General features: G+C 44.8%; 1 protein-coding gene across 3 annotated transcripts in view; it reads right to left on the minus strand.

Annotated features, from left to right (window-relative positions):
* LOC140844937 (uncharacterized) overlaps positions 1 to 18,024 on the minus strand; it is a 111,685-nt gene that overhangs the window by 79,825 nt on the left and 13,836 nt on the right. The window contains exon 3 of one of the 3 annotated variants that reach the window (XM_073218068.1): positions 1,216 to 1,849. The exons of 1 other annotated variant lie outside the window; for it this stretch is intronic. In XM_073218068.1, coding sequence (XP_073074169.1) covers positions 1,843 to 1,849 — 7 coding nt within the window. In that variant the 3' untranslated portion in view covers positions 1,216 to 1,842. Of the gene's footprint in view, positions 1 to 1,215; positions 1,850 to 11,676; positions 13,521 to 18,024 lie in introns of those variants that run through there. One more of the 3 variants, XM_073218067.1, reaches the window with a different exon arrangement.

Here is an 18,024-nt window from a genome sequence, read left to right on the forward strand (position 1 = left end):
TAAAATGATTAAAATAGCAAAATGTATGTTATGTGTATTTTATCACAATTTTTTAAATGTCCAAAAAAATATAAATGGAGTAGAGGCACTTAATGATGTCCTCTCCTGTATTTCAGCTTTACAAGGCCATTTTCCAGTCGCCCCAAACTGTCAGGATCCTCTACACCAACCTCCGCCAAGGTCATCAGTCATCTTCATGGACGTCCTTCTGCAGAATGGCCACCAGCGCCCGACTGAACACCTCCTGAGCCATGAAGCTCCCTCTGCCTCCAGGCAGCCTATTCAGCTTACAAATGGCTAGGCAGTCACTGGGGACAGTTCTAGATGGCGGTACAGTTTTCTTTCCCACACTGCTCAGCCTTCCTATAATCAGATTCCTGGGAGGAAACTAATTAGTCCAACCCCCTCTGCTATTTTCTCACAAAATGTAGAGACTCCAGCTGTTTTATAGGGAATGTGACTAGACCAGTGGGCACCTGGTTTTCTTTACACTGTCTTAAAATGGGGAAGCATGGGGATATTATGTTTTAGCCAGACTGCAAAAGTTGTCAGAAGGCTAGGTGCAGGAATTTGCCTCTGGCTTGTGGATCAGCGGCAATGTGAACTCCAGTTTGCCAAACGGCCTTGACCATCCACTCAGAAGGCCTTTGGAGAAGACACACAGTTAACAGAATGCTCCTAAAATATGAGCCTGCCCAAGGCAACTAAGAATGACAGCATCAGGGGTCTAGCCAAGAGAACAAGAAAACCATTTGGCCATGGAAAAGCTCTGAGAGTCTAAAACTGCCTTGATAGGACACTTAAAGAGAAAAAAAAATGAAGTCTGTGTCCATACAGAGGGCATATGTACCCATGGAGACACCCCTTCCCCATGACGAGGGAGGAACACTAACCAGCTCGCCTGTCCTGCAGCAAAGCCAGGAGGCTGGGCTACACCTCTCACCTACCAGGGCAGGCCCGTGGACCCAGCGCCCTCCCAGGCACATGACCCCTGCTCAGAATGACCTGGCTTCTTTCTTGCAGCTCAAACTTGGAAGGTCATGGCTCTTTGCAGAACTGTTTCTCTAGGTGCTGTGGGGTTGAGTTTCTTTTCCTTAGTTCTTATCCCTGCAGCAACAAAGAACTGAAGGGCAGAGACACAATAGTGAAGCAGTAGTTTTATGCAAATGCACCCCAAGGGAGGAGAGGGCCAGAGACAAGGTAGACAAAGGCAGGCTTACTTGAATAAAGCAGAGAGGAAGGAAAAACAGAGGGAGGAAAGGGAAGCTCATGGAACTGTTGCTCAGCATAGGGCAAAATCCCTTGCCAACTCCTAAAGCCAGGGTGACCTGGCATCCAGGGTCCACTTGGATCTACATGGCATAGGAACTAAGCCCCCACCACCCCAGGATTTGGAGGAGCCACAGAGCACTGGATGGAGGGAGATTCTGTTCTGAGAACTTCTCAAAGGCAAAGAAGGGAGATTTTCAGACAGGTTACTAAGGAGCTGCAGTTCCATCCAGGTCACCCAGGGAGCAGGAACCTGCAGGCCCAAATCAGAGCTGTCGGTAGCCCCTCGCTAGTTATCTGAAGTAGGACAGAGAGGGAGACACTCAAAGAAAGGCGAGTGTGGGCAACTTCAGAAAGGAGGAGCATTAAGGGTTTGGGACTTTACAGTGCTTTTTTCGGTAAGGGTCAGCATGAGGCGTGAGTATACAGGTGATTCATAATTCCGTTGCAGTCTTGTTTTAAGAGTAGGATTATTTAGGTGATTATGTTGGTTTGGGACTTCAGCATTCTTTGTCCACATGGGTTTATTTACACTTCGAGGTCTGTCTTCTGTCCTGGTTACAAAGTTACTGATTAGGGGCTGGAGGTAAAAACAGCATAAAGGTTAAATTAAAGAATAAGCTGGTCCTTTGAGCAGGCTGACATAAATTTTACAATGGCATGATCTAATTGATACAATGAAAACATGGGCTGTGCCCAGATACTTCTCTTTATCTGGGGATTATCCCGACATTCAGAGTTGCTCCTGACCTTTGGAGCTCCAACTCATTAACTCTGAGTCCTTTCTGGCTCTCTAGTTTTATCTGGTTAACTCCTTCAGTCCCTTTTAGGGGGCTTTGCTGGCCTTTATTCTCCCTCTACCCACTCATATCTATTCTCTGCCGAACATGGGCGCTGGGGAGACAATCTGGCTTTGCCGTAAGTAAAAACCTGGCTCCTCCTGTGCATCCTCCCTGGTTCCCACCCTGGGCCTCACAAGCAAAACATCTGAGTGAGCAGGAGATTCATGTGAGCCAGAGCAGAAGAGATCCCCTATGGCACCTACTCCCACCCCTCATTTTGTAGGTGAGGCCCGGATGAGGAGTACCCCATCCCAGTCAGGAAGGGCAGAGCAGGACTAAGCTCAAGGCCTGGCCGGACAGGCTGCCTAACTCATCAACAAAGCCCCCTTATGGCTCATAAAGCTTTTCACATCTGTTAGCTCTTTTAGGATAAGCTGAGAATTAACCTTGCTCCCTATTCCCCCAAGTGTCCAACCCGAAGCTGAATGTGTGGTCCGGAGCTCAGTTCAATTCTTTCCAATGAGGGAATCCCTGCAATGGGCCCAGGAAGGACATGAGGCAAGGACTAGCGTTTCCACTCAGAAGAGGGGGGCAAAGCCCATGGTCCCCTCAGAGTCAGCCAGGAGGGAGGGGTCGGATGAGCTCCTTTGTCCTCTGTGATGAGACATCACGGATAACAGCACATCTCATGTACACGTCACATATCCTCATGTACACATCACACATCCTCGTGTACACGTCACACATCCTCATGTACACGTCACAATCCTGTCCACACATCCTCGTGTACATGCCACACATCCTCATGTACACATCACACATCCTCGTGTACACGTCACACATCCTCATGTACACGTCACAATCCTCGTGTCCACACATCCTCATGTACACGTAACACATCCTCGTGTACTCTCAACTCGGGCACCATCTCCAGAGTGAGGCTAAGGTGACTTGCAATCTGAAAACTTTACAGCTCTGTACGCCCACATCTCCCATCTGTTTGTGTCCTCCCCGTGAGACAATACCACAGTTCACGTGCAACTTTCTCAACTAGTATCACCTGCCCTTTTCCACTTGATGCATGAAGCAAGGCAAAATTCCCCATCTCTCCCTCAATGACTTTTCCTATTCTCATCTTCCAGTTTTGCTGGTGACCCTTTGAACAAGAAATGACATGTAGTCATATTTGTAGGTGGCATTAAAGCAGTACAATGGTTTCTATCAAGTTGTCCAGACAGCCACTCCCGTTGACTGCTCTGACAGGCAACCACCTTTCTCAGCAACAATCACATTCCCAAAAAGGATCAGCCAGAAACTGCCCAACCTGGTGGCTACACATGGTCCCAGCACAGAGGCAAACCTATGAGTCTAATTATTTGAGGGGCTGCATTTTAACAAGGCAGATTTTCCATTTCATCTTTATTTACACTTTCATTCCAGAAAGGGTGAGTCTCCACTGTACTGATGGACCTTGGAGGAGAGATTTGCTCTCCCCCTTCTCCTATCCACTGGGTGGCCTGTCAGCCCCCCGCCCCAGTTTGTCTTTAATACCCTCTCTGGTCCCTATGAAAGGGTGAAACTTTTCACTATCAAAAGCCACCACTCCATGGATGAGATCAAGGACCACACATAACAATCATGTTTGGCTAACTTCACTGTTTGGCTGATTTGGGGGAAAAGAAAACTTTTGACTTGCTTGGTTTTTAAACTATAAATAGGGAATGTAAAACTTTATTTTCAGAAGGTAGATCCCACCTCTAGCAATTAGGTCAGATAATGGAGGCTTCGTCAAATTTGATTGTTTCTCTTTATTCCCTCCACTCAAATTTCCTCATATTATTCTGTGGCATGTACTTAGGTGAGGTATCTCAAATCATTTTTTTAAGTCAGAATGTAAAAAAAACACATACGTACATTCAATTCATGTCACAACTGGTAAGAAAATACTGCATTTTTATAATATATGCATATATGTGGCCAGTGAGAGGAGGAGAGAAGGGAAAGGAAGAAGTATGGAAAAACAAAGAGTGAGTCAGAGAGCAAAGAGGGAAGAAAAGGAGAGAAAGGAACCAAGTGTCACTAGCCCGGGCCCCCCTGACCGCCAGTACAGGAACGCGTGCACACACACACACCCCTGGCCTACGCCCGTGGGCAGACTCCTCCCTCTCACCAACTGACTCACTGGACCTAACAAGAATTATTGAATTAATTCTAATTATTATTAATACCAATTATTGAAGGCCTGCTATGTGACAGGTGCTATGCATTTATTACTTACAGTCTTCACAATAGCTCTATGGAGTAGGAATTTTGCACTTGAAGAAACTGGGCTCAGAGAAATAATGTCCCTGCTACAGTGGTATTACAGTGGATGTGAGCTGCTTCTGGGGGCTGGCATCCATAGCCTCTTCCTTGATACCTAAGCCTCACTCTCTCTTTGGGAAAACACTCTCCCAGCAATTAGTATACTCTACCCCTTGGCCACCAAGACTAACTCAGAGGCAAACACAATCCCATCCAGGCCAAATAGCTTCAACTCTGAGAATTCAGTTCAAAATATTCAGAAAGAGGATTTTTTTTCCACCGAGGTAGAAAATGAAGTAACATAGAAAAAGGAGGATCTAAGGGTGGGGAAGCAGAGACTGAGTAAGAGGCAAGTCTTCACCCGTCTCTGGAGCTGTTGGTACAGCTGGAGCTACACATGCAGTTTGGGGAGCCAGTAGCTCCCACCCCCACCACCCTTTTTAGATTCTCAAGCCAGTTTGAATTGTCACTTACAACTCAATGAGTCCATAATAACATTTCTGGTGTGTGGGCAAGTGATTCAGACCAGGCCATCTACCCGCAAAGTGCATGCCTCCCCCCATACCACACTGCTTCCCTAGAACATGGAGGGCCTGGCGAGCCAGCCATCCTGACCCCACTCCCTTACCAAGGAAACCGGCACTCCTGGCAGCTGCTTCCCACCAACCCCACATCTGTTGTGCCCACTCATCCCCTGTAAAGGCTGTTACAGAGCAAAACAAATAGACATCACGCAAGGGCCTGGCACAGTTCAACTGTACAGTTGACACATTAGTAGGAAATCTGAGCCATTTGAGAGTATACATAATTAGCCTCGTTGACTGTAGCAGGAAAGGCCGAGATGCTGAAATAATGATTTAGACAGGTGGTCTCAAAGAAATTAAAACCAAGACAAGAGTTAGATCAAACTCAGGGTCCAAGGGGTCCCATCCTGGTATAGTGATTTTTAAAGAGGGGAAAAAGCTAACAGGATTCAACCCTGGTATTATGGCAGAGTTCAGGGGATGCAAATCTAAACCTAGGATCCTAGACATGGTGGAAGCTTACAAATCATCTGGCCCAACACCGCCCAGAACCAGAACTCCCTCCCACTACCCCTGAGCATTGATTATCCAGCCTTTGTTTGAATTACCCCTGTGACAGGAGAATCACTGCCTCGTGAAGCAGTCTATTCCCTCCCTGAACAGCTCTGATTATTAGCAAATCCCTTCTCAAATGATGAAAATTGGAATGATTCATGTGAGAATGTCCTCCTCCCTTATTTTTATTAAGGACAATTCTGTCTGCAAGCTCACTTCTGGGGCAACTGGGAGAAAAAGACAGACAGAACTGGAAATGCCAAAATGGGATCTATGTGTCCAAAACTGGCACAGAAGCATTAGAGGCAGAAGGAAAAGGCAAAGAAGAAGAAGATAAGGAACTCACCAAGGCAGGTGATGAGGAAAAGCCTTGGTTTAGAATCCAAGTGAAGGAAAGAGGAGTTGGGTGGGGCAGAGAGCAGATGATACAGAGAATACCAGAGATGGGAAAAAGTTCAACGTCTTCTGTACATTAAAAATATACTTACTTCCCTTGACGTTCTTCCCAGAGATACAGGTAAAATTTTAATTTAATTTTATTGCTTTTGGTTGCTGGACTGTATTCCTCAGAGTACAATTCTCTGCCAAGGCTGGGCCATATGAGGCCCAGTTTGGGGTTGAATTACAATTATATTAATTTCAAATCTACTTCCTTGTAAATCCCACCCAGGTTATAAGGAAGGACGTATAGGGATGAAGACACAGAAGCAGTTACTGCCGTGGGATACAGGATGGAGACTTGGTAAGAGAGATAAAAATGAAGTTACCAGAAGCAGAGCCTGTGCTCAGAAGGCAAGTGGCTGGAAGAGTGACAAGCTGATGGTGAATCACCAGAGCTGAGTGAATTTCCTAAGGACACCATCATCCCAGCAACCACAGGTCGAGTCAAGTGTGGCGAGAGGCAAGCCAGGAGACAGGGACTCTGTGGGTCTCCCAGCAGAGGTCAGTCAGGATCCTTCACTGCGCACAAAGGAAGCTGCCTCTTCTCAGCAGAAGGGAGTGCAGGTCAGGCAGCTCCCCAAGGAGTGAAATTTGACCAGTGAAACATGGGAGAAAGATGGGGACTGGCATTAAATTCTCATCCATTACCTCTTCTGTGGACAATTCTGAGGTGTGGTGTTTCTTTCCAGTCCTTCCTAGGAAGTCCCACATGCCAAGCAAACGCACCTGCTGAGACACCTGCTGTGTTCCATTCAGGTTCCCACTGGGACGTGACGACCAGTGTGATCACACACTGCATTCCAGTGTTTCACATATTTCTTTGCCTCACTTCCACTTTTCCTCACTCTCATTGCTCCAAGGTCACACCTCCAGATAGTGTCAGCACTTTAACCCTTGTCTAAGGTTCTGCTTTCTAGAGAATTCTAGAAAACTCTAGAGAACTCTAGACTGAGACTTCCATTATCTTGACTCCTACCTTAATGCTTTTCTACCACCTTCCAACAGCAAATGTTGCCCTGCCTCACCTCAAAAAAATGTGTGTGTGTGCACACGTGCATGCATTTATTTCTCCCTCACTCTGAAACCCAATTCTTGAGCCAAGTTCTTGATTAGCTCCCAAGAGAGCTCATCTAATTCCCTTCAGGGTCTCATCCTCCTCCTACAAAAGCTATATTAGCAAATCTTAAGTGAAAGTGGAGTCTTTCCTGACTTGTTTGACATTATGATTCCTTGTCCCCAAACTCCACGGATGTCTAATTTAAAATACTCTTAACTTCAAGCACTACGCTTCTTGTCTCTCCTTGTCCTTTACTCCTTCATCCTAATCTCTCCTACTCACTCCCTTACTCAAGTAATTTCCCCATCATAGACTCAAAGCTTTCTCTGATGCCATTTTCCTTTTTTGTCCTAAACTTGGTAATCCCCTCTAGTTTTTCAAACACCTCTTGAAATTCCAGCTTTCTAAAATGTAGTCCTGATTACCTCCACCACTCAGTTTCAAAGTCAATAGGGTAGGACGCTCCTGACAAGCATACCCTGTAGATAAAACCCATACCTGGTAGACCTGTTGCTCTCACCAGGTCCCATCTTAGAGCACTTATCACTGAGTACTATAACTGTTTATGTATGTTTTCCCAAGTAATTTCTGGGCACCTTGAGTATAAGGAGCATGTCTTATGTATTTTTGTACTTCTAATACCTGACACATAATCATACTTTTTGAATGCTTATTGAGTAAATGAATAAATGGACAGAAACATTTACTTGTATGAATCATTGCTATTGCAACAAGTTCCAAGAAATCCATTTGGGTTTGTTGGCACTCTGGAATGGTTTCATATCCAATACTGCTTGAAAGATGTGAGACACCAGTTAGGAAAGAAAAAAAAGGATTATAACCCAATGCAAAGAATGGGAATAGGGGCGATGTATCAAAATATAAAAAGAAGTGGCCTATAAGCATGCAAAGATGCTCAACCTCAGTAGTAACAGAGAAGTGTAAATTAAAATAATAAATATCATTGGTGGGGTATAAACTGGCTTAGAGTTCTGAAAGGGCAATTGGGCAGTATCTATCAATAGTTACCACTTTGATGAGGCGATTTCAATTCTCAGGACCTATCCTGCTAAAAGGCCAGCAACGGTACCTGTATAAGAGTGATCATTATAACACTGTTTGTAATAATGGAAAACACGGAGATAGAATAACGGTTCATTAAGTAGAGGAAAAGTTAATGAATTATGGATAGTTATGACATAAAATATTAAGAGTTTAAAAGGATAAGGTAGAGCTGTATACTTAGAGAAAGCCTATCAAGATATGTTAAGGCACAACGAGAAAGAAAGTCACAGAATGATGCGTACAGGGTGACCTCATTTACGTGAAAACAGAAGTGACCTACATGTGGATATACGTAAATGCAGAGCAACAGGAAAGACTCAAGTGCTGATGGTGGTCCCCCAGGAGAAAGGAAGGGGAAAACAGCCCTAAGGAGAGACGGCTGAATGGCAACTCCTACTTTTCATTCTGCAGGCTTCCAGGTTGTTTGAATTTTTTACACGGGGCATATGTTCCTGTATCACTTTTGCAAATGGATTAATGTTATGCAGACATTACCCCTGTGTGAATCCATAGAGCCGCTGAACATGTGAGCTAAAAGGAACCATAGCATCATCTACTTGGGGAGTCTATAGTTTGCTTTCCATGGAGTTCCTCAGGTACCCCCAAATGTGACAGAAGCTGCATTTAAACTCATTGCACCTTAACTTGTACTTCAAGGAGCTCGTGTTCATGCAGTCCTCACACCAAAGCTTCTCTGTTTAACTAAAAATCTGAGACTGCAAGATACACTACCAAGACCAATTACCATTTGCAATTACTTATGTATATGTACACTGAAAATCATATGAATTAAATTTGATATTTAAACTTGGATGGCAAATATTACCTATAACCCTGATTTCAAATGTTTCTATTCATCAGAATAGCTCCATCAATAACTGAGTTTATAATAGGCAAATCTATAAAATAAATCCATGCTCATAAAACACTATTGATTTTATGTTGAAGTCTATGTGTGATTATATTTTTTAGATTTCCAGAAGAAGAAAAAAAAGGTTTGAAATTCGCATCTCTAATCCAACCTACCCATTTTTCAGATGAAGAAACCAAGACAAAGTAAAGGTGAGTGACTGGCCAAGATCCCCCCAGTTTGCCAGTCAGAACTGAGCCACCCAGCAGCCCTGAGCCAGAGCTTGAGCAGTTGAGTGCTCAGTAGTGATCTTCCGATGCCCCCACATGTGATGACCTCTTTTCACATGCTATCAGTCTAACCTCACAGCAATTCAGGAGAGTAGGGCTGTGATTTTATCACTGAGATAAATAAGCTTCCAACACAATTTCAAAAAACTGTCCTAGGTTACATGACTAACAGGTGGAGTGGTTCAGCCTTAAACCTCTTCCCATCTGATATTACTGGATATGACAGCTACAGGGGTGCAAAGGGGGGATGGTTTGCCTCTAGTCCAGATTATAAACTCCTTGATGACAGGTACTACCCCTAACACTGCCATTTCCACAGAGCTGCGAATAGAGCATAGAGCCATATCAGAAAAGATGTTCACTAATTAGTTCTCCAATCCAGGAAGATCTACTCATCACCTGCTTTGTATTTGGCCAATACTCAAAGTAACAGACATATTTGAAATGAAGAGACCACCATCATTATAAAAATGTATTTGAGTGCTGTTCTAGTCAGGGTTCCTGGCTGCACAAAATATAAACTAATTTAGTTTAACTAGAATAGAAAAAGAGTTCATTGGAAGAATATCAGATTGGAGGAATTACTAAGAAGACTAGAGAGTGCAGCTTTGAAAACAGGAAGAAACCAGTCAAGTACAGGCAGGCAGAATGACATCCAAAATCATGTCAGCAAAAATCAAGCTACAAACACTACATATCCTCCCAAGAGTGGCCAACCCATCCCTGAATGTGGCTCACCAAGTTGGCCAGGCCCAAGTTACAGAAGCATACTGCTTATTCTCATTGTTATCAACAAAAGATACCATTTGCTGCTATTGCTGCTGTTAAAGGAATTCCAGAATGAACTCTGCTTTATTGTAACTCTCTTTGTATTCAAGGTCTTAGATACAAGCATCTTTCTGATTGACCCAGGGTAGGTTCCAAGCCTACAGATAAGCATGGGATTGTCTCAGCTGAGGTCACATGCTCAAGCACATACTGCCAAGAATCTGGGGAGGAAATTTTGGCCCCACTCTGACTTCCATTGTGAGAAATGGGACATTTTTGTGTACTAGTTATCTACTGCTGTGTAACAAACCATCCCACAACTTGGCAGCTTGAAACAATAAATATGTGTTACCTTACACAGTTTCTGAGAGTTGCAGATAAGATGTTGCCCAGGGTTATGGTATAGAAGAATGACAAGCTGAAGGATGCACTTTCAAAGTGGCTCGCTCACACAGCGCTAGTTATTGGAAGTTTCTGGAAGGCCAGTTCCTCACCACATAGACCTCCCCATCAAGCTGCTTGAGTATGCTCATAACATGGCAGCCAGCTTCCCCCAAAGCAAAGGCTCCAAGGGAGAGCAAAGCAGAATCTGCCACGTGTTTTATGACCCAGCATCATAATCACATGTGCTGTATGCTGGTGGTCACACAGACCAACTCGAATACAATGTGGGAGGGGATGACACAGGGCATGATGACGGGAAGCAGGGATTGCTGGCTACCATATTTGGGCTTCTCAAAACCAAGGAAAGGTGTTAAAAGACTAAGCAGCCCACAACTGTTAATGTCCACTGCAAACACCTCCTAGGCACAAAGCCTGCCTTCTAGGTTGTTGGCACTTTGATAAAGAAAATACAAGTAACATATTAAATAATCTTACCTCAGTTTAATTTAAATAAGTGTCAAATTCTAGCTGTTCTGGGTTACATAATTCACTACTTTGAGTTAGGTTGTTAAAAAATAGAAGTAGTTGGCACTGAAGACAGTTTCACAATTCCACTTGGGCTTAGCCCTAGAAATGACCATTTGCACATATATAGCTGAGATCAATAGAAATATTAATGTTTCCATTTTTAAGTGTGTTCATAGGTGTTCTTTGTTCCCCTGGCAGCTATAATCCCAGTAATTGGGGTAATCTATGACCTGCTGAGGGGTTCCAAATCTTCAGAATCAAGCTCATTAGAGTTGTCTTCATGACGAACTTTTCTAAATCTGACTGCAAATTAAAGGAAGCAAATATATTGAAAAGCTGGCCAGGTTCAAGGAACAGAAGCATAAAGCATGTTCTCTTTCCTTTTCCCAAATCATTTTTTCTTAGGCATGAAAATATCCGGCCCATCCTCTCTTGGACTTGAGCAGTTAGCTTGACTTGCATCTGTTCTACTCCTCCCCTCCAATCTTAAGTTTCCATCCCAGTATTTTCTTTTATTCCCTTTATTCACAATGAGATTGCCTCTATGTATTCCCAGAGAAGAAAACAGAGAGGGGGAGGGGGAAGGGGGATGAGTTGGAGGGGCTTCTGATTTGTCTTGTTTTGCTATTCTAGACAACCAACATCATTTTCATAAGCTAAACTGAGTACCTGAGAATGGTGCCAGTTTTAAAAATAAAGGGTATCTGGGGTCCGTAGTGAACTAGAGTCCACAACATTCCAAGCCCACTGTAAGCGAGAAACAAAATATATCTTTAAGTTTCTCAGCAAACTAATGTGCATGTGACAAGAGTTGTAATCAATAAGTAACTTGATAAAGTGGATAAAAATTGACCCAGAAGAGAAATGTAATGTCCTATTAAGCAAATTCAGCCCAGACCACTTTCAATCAGGCATACCAAGCTGCAAAAACGTCAGAGACCAAGGTCTCTGTGGGAGAAGCTAGATCAATATTTTAAGCCCAAACTCCTTAACTTCACACTAACAATAAACCAGGAGAAAAAAAAATGATGTCCTCTAAATTTAAAAACAGAAAAAAGGACAGGCAAAGGAGGGGAGGGGCAAGAAATATGTAGGTTGTAAGTTACAGTACAGCTCCCGAGGAATAAATCTGTCTTTCCTGAACAAGACAAATGCTTAAATCCACCAGCCCAGCCACAAGTGATCCTTCGTGAATACTGAAAGAGGAGGAGGAAATATTCAGGTCACAGATTTATCTGATTGAAAGTCAGGAACTAAGTGAAGCCTGCAAAAGTTTGATTTCTTTTTCATTAATTTTTGGGGGAGGAAAGAAAATACTCTGAGATGCTGGGGCACAGAGGAAACGGAAGCATTGTAGGCTGCAATTTTTTTTCAAATTGCATGAATACCATCATATAAATATTTTCATCTGTGAGGGAAGTGTGATTCTGTGCAGAGTTTTCATGAATAAGTAGAAAGCATCCAAGGCAGACCTCCATTGGAATTTCAGCAGCATTTCTACCACCCTACCTGAGCACCAGCCTCTCCTTACCTATCTACTATAGCCAATCAAGAAAGCAATTCTCAAAATTATAGTCTGCTGAGAGAGGATATCAAAGGGCTGAGTTTTGTGGTGCTTTGATTGGGCTCTAACCTATGGGGCCAACAAATGTCTACTCATACAAGGTCTCAACAAAGAGATGAGAAGGGAGAAACCAATGTGGGGATGACAGCCAGGGTAAATTATTTTATAGCCAATTCTCTTCCACCCTGGCCCCCCCTTGAAAAGACCTTACCTAATCAAAGAAATTACCTAATCATTTTCAACTCAATTTATTGTGGGTTTATGAGAGCCTACTATGTGTTAAGCACTGCAGAGTAAGTAGGAGAAAAGAATGCCTAAGACAGGTCCCTCCCTCACATTGCTCCACACTACCCAGCCTCCCGGTGAAGGAGAGACAGCTGGTAACCCCTTTATAGGAGGAGAATCATCGGCAAGCCTATGTTACCATTCACACCTCAAGTGTTTGTAAACGTGGCTGAGCGGAAATGGAAAAGGTTTAGAGTCCAAGTCCAGAAATGAAGGTACAAGTCCTGGCTGTGCCACTGAATTTGAGCAAGGAATTTATATAAGCCTCAGTTTCCCCCTCTGTAAAATGGGGAGAAAAATACCTATATCATAGGGTTTTGCAGAAGAGTAAACAAAAAACATGTGAACTGCTAGGAAAGTGCATAAAACCAATTAGGTACTGAGTAAATGCCAGCTACTTCCCTCTTTTCATGAGGAAGTCTTTGGCAGGGGACTGAGCCTGGCACAGAGAAATCATGAACCCTATCCCCAACCCTGTCAAGTCTGGCAGGAGGGCACCTGGACACAGTGAGGAAGAAAAGCTGCCCAGCGCACTCTAGCCCTGGCAGCGCACCTGCCTGCCACCACAGGGCTGAGCAGGGAAAGAATCGGGGGGGGGTGGAGAAATTGGATCCAACCCCAGGAAACGTGATGGAGGCATTTCAGACACTGGAAAGGTAATGTGAATCGGCAGTTTTCAAAGCCATTCCTCGTCTCTTATAACTGAACTGGACAGTCTGCTGATTCTCAGGAAGTGAAGGGTCTCTGGAAGCTCCTCCCTCATCCAGACTCACAGAGCAGGCACAGCAAAGGGCTGGGCTGGACACTGGGGCAGATACAGGGCAGTTAAGACATGATCCTGGCCCCCAAGGAGCCTACAAGGAAGGAAGGAGAAGAGACAGAAGGGGATTAAAAGTTACATGTCAATTACAGCATCTGCTAAGGGAGCACCCCCACCGGCCCCCACCCTGCGCACTTTGTACTACTATGTGGGTCCCGCCGCCCTTAGCCATGGGAAATGGCACCGAGTATTTGAACAAGCGAACCGATTTATAGGTGTTCCAGGCACATATGATGTGGCCCAGGTATAAGAACAGTCTCTGAGCCCATCTGAAACTTGCTCAGAAATGTTAGCCAACGGAAGCCCTTACCAGTGGGAGCTAAAGCTGAAAAGCTGTAACGTAGAGAATAGCACCAAGATAGACCATGTGCAAGCTAAAACTGGGAGGTCATACAAGCTATGAGTAAGAAGGCAAGAAAAAAATTAGGCAGTACAGGTTCTGTCAATCTACCTATAAGGTGCTGGGCAGGAAAAGCACTGTACCCTCAAACTGAGTAATTTGAGAAAGGTTATATGTAAAGAGACTATACTCAAAGTTGGGGACAGAGTTTAGGGAAATTAACACAGGATGATGCAGTACCTAAGAGCCACCAGCAGTGGGGGCTGTTAAGTACTCCAAGGCCCTATGTCATCAGGCCAGGAGAGGGTAGCTGACTGAGGAGGCTGCCTTGAGCAGAGGTTGCAGCCAGCCCACAGCCACTGGAAGGAAAGGAGCTGGGGTAATAAATCTCAACTTCACCCTCTTCCTGCCCTCTCTTCTCCTGCACTGCCTCAATTGGCCAAACCAAACCACAGCCAGTGGGCAATCCATATAGGTACAGAGAGAAAGTTTCTCCTTGCAACAAACTTTGCCCCAAAAGATACCAAAACTAAATGTGTATTGTGTCACAGCTGGTTCTGACAAGCTGGAATTCTTGACCAACTGTGAATTAGTGACTCAGGAAGGTCAGGCCCTCCCTGGGCTCTTACTGCAGGCTCCTGCCTCACCAGTGAACGATGAGACTTGATTCATCCAGTTGGACTCAGATCTGCAGGGAGTGCTTTCAATCCTCAATCAGCACTACCATCCAGAAACCCTGTTAAGTCTTTTTTCAAGAACCCTGACTTTTCCTGCTCCAAGAGCAACTTAGGGGATTTATTCACTGGTACGTGTTCATTTGCCTGGCAAGTTAATAAACAGTTTCTATGTTTTAGCATTAATGGTCTTTGTTTTACACAGTTCAGCCTCCCAGGGCACAAAGCAGGGTAGAGAAGGGTGAAAGGCAGATCTGGAAGCTATCCAGAATGGATGGTGGGGAAAAGGTCAGTAGAGAAAACAACTAAAGGAGTAGCAAGCAGGGGGGAGCAGAGGCCCTGAAATGACAAAGCATGGTTCCATCCATTGCCAAGGTCATAAACTTTTTTGTTTAAGTTGGCTTTGGTGCTCCCAGTCCAGTCTCCAGCCTGCTCTTCTTGAGGCTGACTTTCTGGCTATGTCTGGATTCCTATGCAATTGTTCCCTTAAGTATCAAGATGTCCAGGATACATAAGCCACCTTGACTGCTTTTCTTGAGCTTCCCACCCAGCTGTCCTCCCCACCTGTATTGTCTTTCTTCAATTCCTCCCAGGAACTCAGTGAGCCACCAACTGAGCAGCTAAATGTAAGTCACTCAACCACTCAACATTAAGATGCCCACTGAAGTCCCCAAGGAGGTGGAGTGGGGCAGCCCCCCAGCCCTTTACACTCTGTCCATCTGGTCTCCCAAAAACTTCTACACCAGCTTGGGCAGGTATTTAGGAGTTCTTTACCGAAGAGCTGGAAAAATTGCGAAAGGGAATGATAACATAGAAGACCAGTGACAGTTCTTAATAACAATCTTTTTCCAGCATCATCCAAAGAGAAATGTAGCATGGCTTCTTCACAGCTCCATCTTGGGAGCCAAAATCAAGAGAAAAAGAGTCTTTGCTTTCAATAGTTGCCCCTTGGTTACCATGATAGATCATTCCAGAAAGGTCAGGATTAAATTTTGTTTTCTTGCCAGGGAGAGGGACTGGGGATGGAGAAGGTGTCGTCAGCATCCTCTAGTCATATTCATAAGAAGGTCTAGAATGTGTGGATGACCCAAGAGAAGTTTGGCCCTTGGAACCAAAAGCCAAACTCCAATCCTGGGTCCCAGGGAGGGAGAGATCACCTGGGCTGGACAGTTCCAGCCAGAGACTCGGCTGAACATGCCCTAACTCAGCATCAGCATTCAGACAGCAAGCAAGGGGGTCAGTGACACAGTACTGTCGACTCAGGACTGAGGGCAAGGAGGAGTTAATTTAAGTAGACACATGCACTATGTAATCCACAATTGGAAATTCTACAGCCAAAACATGTGGAAAGCAGCTCTGTAAGCAATATTTTACAGTTTTCATCAAAGAAACTCTGCTGCCTGCCTCTCTTGGGCTCATTTCCCAGGAGAGAAGAAAGGAAAAGCATTCAGGGATGCCCTCTGTGTCCTTGACTTGGGTGTGTGTGTGTTTATGATTTGGGGGGCATATGGGGGAGGAGTGCAAATAACTCTAAAGAAGAGAAGATGTATTCAAACAGTGCTAGAGAAAAAAAGAGGAATGATAGGAAGGGGGTGTTAGCAGTGGCTGTAAACCTGCTCCTTCAGGGACCTTCTCAAGGAAATAATAATAACCGTGTTCTCAATGGCGACATCACCTACACAAGGCCAACTTAACTAAAATGACTCCAGGGTGCATCTCACACATGGCCAAAACGGGGAGTCATCTAGAGGCCTAAAAAGGAGCCTCTGCTCCCTAAATTTTACCTCCTCCGACTTGCCACAGTGACCCCAAATTCACACCAGGAAATTCAGCTTTATCCACAGATGATCCCTGCTCTGATGCCAACTACTGCTCTTCAAAGACTGTGTCAGTGGTTCCTAAGCTTCTGTATGAATCATCTGGAGGGCCTGAGATAATGAGCCCTCCCCACACACACCCCCAGTGTCTGACTCAGCAGATCTGGGACGGGCACCCAGGAATTTGCATTTCTACAAGTTCCCAGATAATGCTGTGCTCCTGGCCCAGTGACCACTTGCTGAGAACCACTGGCCTGCACTGAGACACCACTAGTTTCACTGAACTGGCTTCTGGTTTTCGGCACGGAGTAGACCTTGAAGGGATAGTGCACAGAAGCTGCAAATTTCCACAGTGGAAACAGGAAAGGTAGCCTGTGGGGAGGTGCCTTTCCCAGCAGTGGCCTGGTCCACTGGAGGACCAGCCCAGGCCAGCAAACCCTGGAGGGCAGAAAGAACACGGTGGGAAGTGAGGGGCCTTCACTCCTTTCCTTCAGGAGGGCAACCTTTCAGTTGCTGTCTCAAGCCTCGGATTTGGCTGGTGTGGAACAGCCCCACTGTATGGCTCGAAGGTCACTGGCTCCTTCTATTTTACGTTTACTGTTACCTTCTCCAGACGGCCCTGTTTACCAGAACGCTGCAGATGAGGGGTCCTGCATGCGACTTCAAGACATCTGGTTTCCCTTTGCATGCTTCTCATTCTGATTCCTCTCTCCCCCTCCTTGTCCCTCTCTACCACAATGCAGTTTCCCAGAAATAGAATTCCAACAAGCTCCAGGAAAATCCGAAGAGTCTACTTGGTTTTAAACTACAATTGAAAATCTTCCTACTTGATTCACCCGCTCTGAAACAGAGAGCACGTGTCCTTCAGAACTGGAAACAAAAGGGCCACCGGCTCCCTCCAAACACACAGTTCTGCGGGATTGTTTTAGGGCTGCAATTTGCAAGGGCTCTTTAGACTTTAAAAATGAATTTCTAAATAATACATGTACTTTTTCTTGGAGAGAAAGCTTTCAAGGTTCTGGTTAGCTACTCCTTTGCATGTTAAGGAATTCTTTTTATCTATCAGAAGTATTCTATGAATCAGGCCACAAGCAAAGACAGAAGCTAGGAATAATCCTCTGACCAGTGAGATACTTGATACCTGTGCAGAGAAGGCAGCATTGCACTAAGAACTGAAACAAGACGCATAATGCAAGTGATCGTGACTAGTGGAATGGCCTGGAACAGGGATGGCCAAGGATATATCTGCTTTAGTCAGTGGCTTTTGACCCAGTTTTGTTTGGGGCATCTCTTTAAGGAGAACACTAAATCTATGAGCCCAAACTCCTTAGCCCCATTCCCAAATCCCCATATAGAGCCCCTCTGTGACCAAATGGTCAGCTTGTCCCTGACTGAGCGTTTGCAGGCAGCCCTCTTCCCCAGCCACCAGGTTGGTCTTGCTCAGAGCAGTGTAAGCTAACCTAAAGCACACTTGTGTACGTACACTCGCGCACACACATACGAGCAACCATCTTTCCCCAGCCTCACTAAGCTGCAGTCATCAGGAGATGTATTCAAATAACAAAATCTCTGCTCTGTGTATTTCTTGGCATTTACAGCAACACCTTGTCAGGTTTCTGTAAACCCATAAATACTCTGTCGTGAAGGTCCCCCTTTACAGTCCAATGTGGAAAAACTCAGCCATCTGTGTTCAGGTTTCAACCGTTT

The sequence above is a fragment of the Manis javanica genome, chromosome 12 (genome assembly GCF_040802235.1).
Source record: "Manis javanica isolate MJ-LG chromosome 12, MJ_LKY, whole genome shotgun sequence".
NCBI classification, from domain to species: domain Eukaryota; kingdom Metazoa; phylum Chordata; class Mammalia; order Pholidota; family Manidae; genus Manis; species Manis javanica.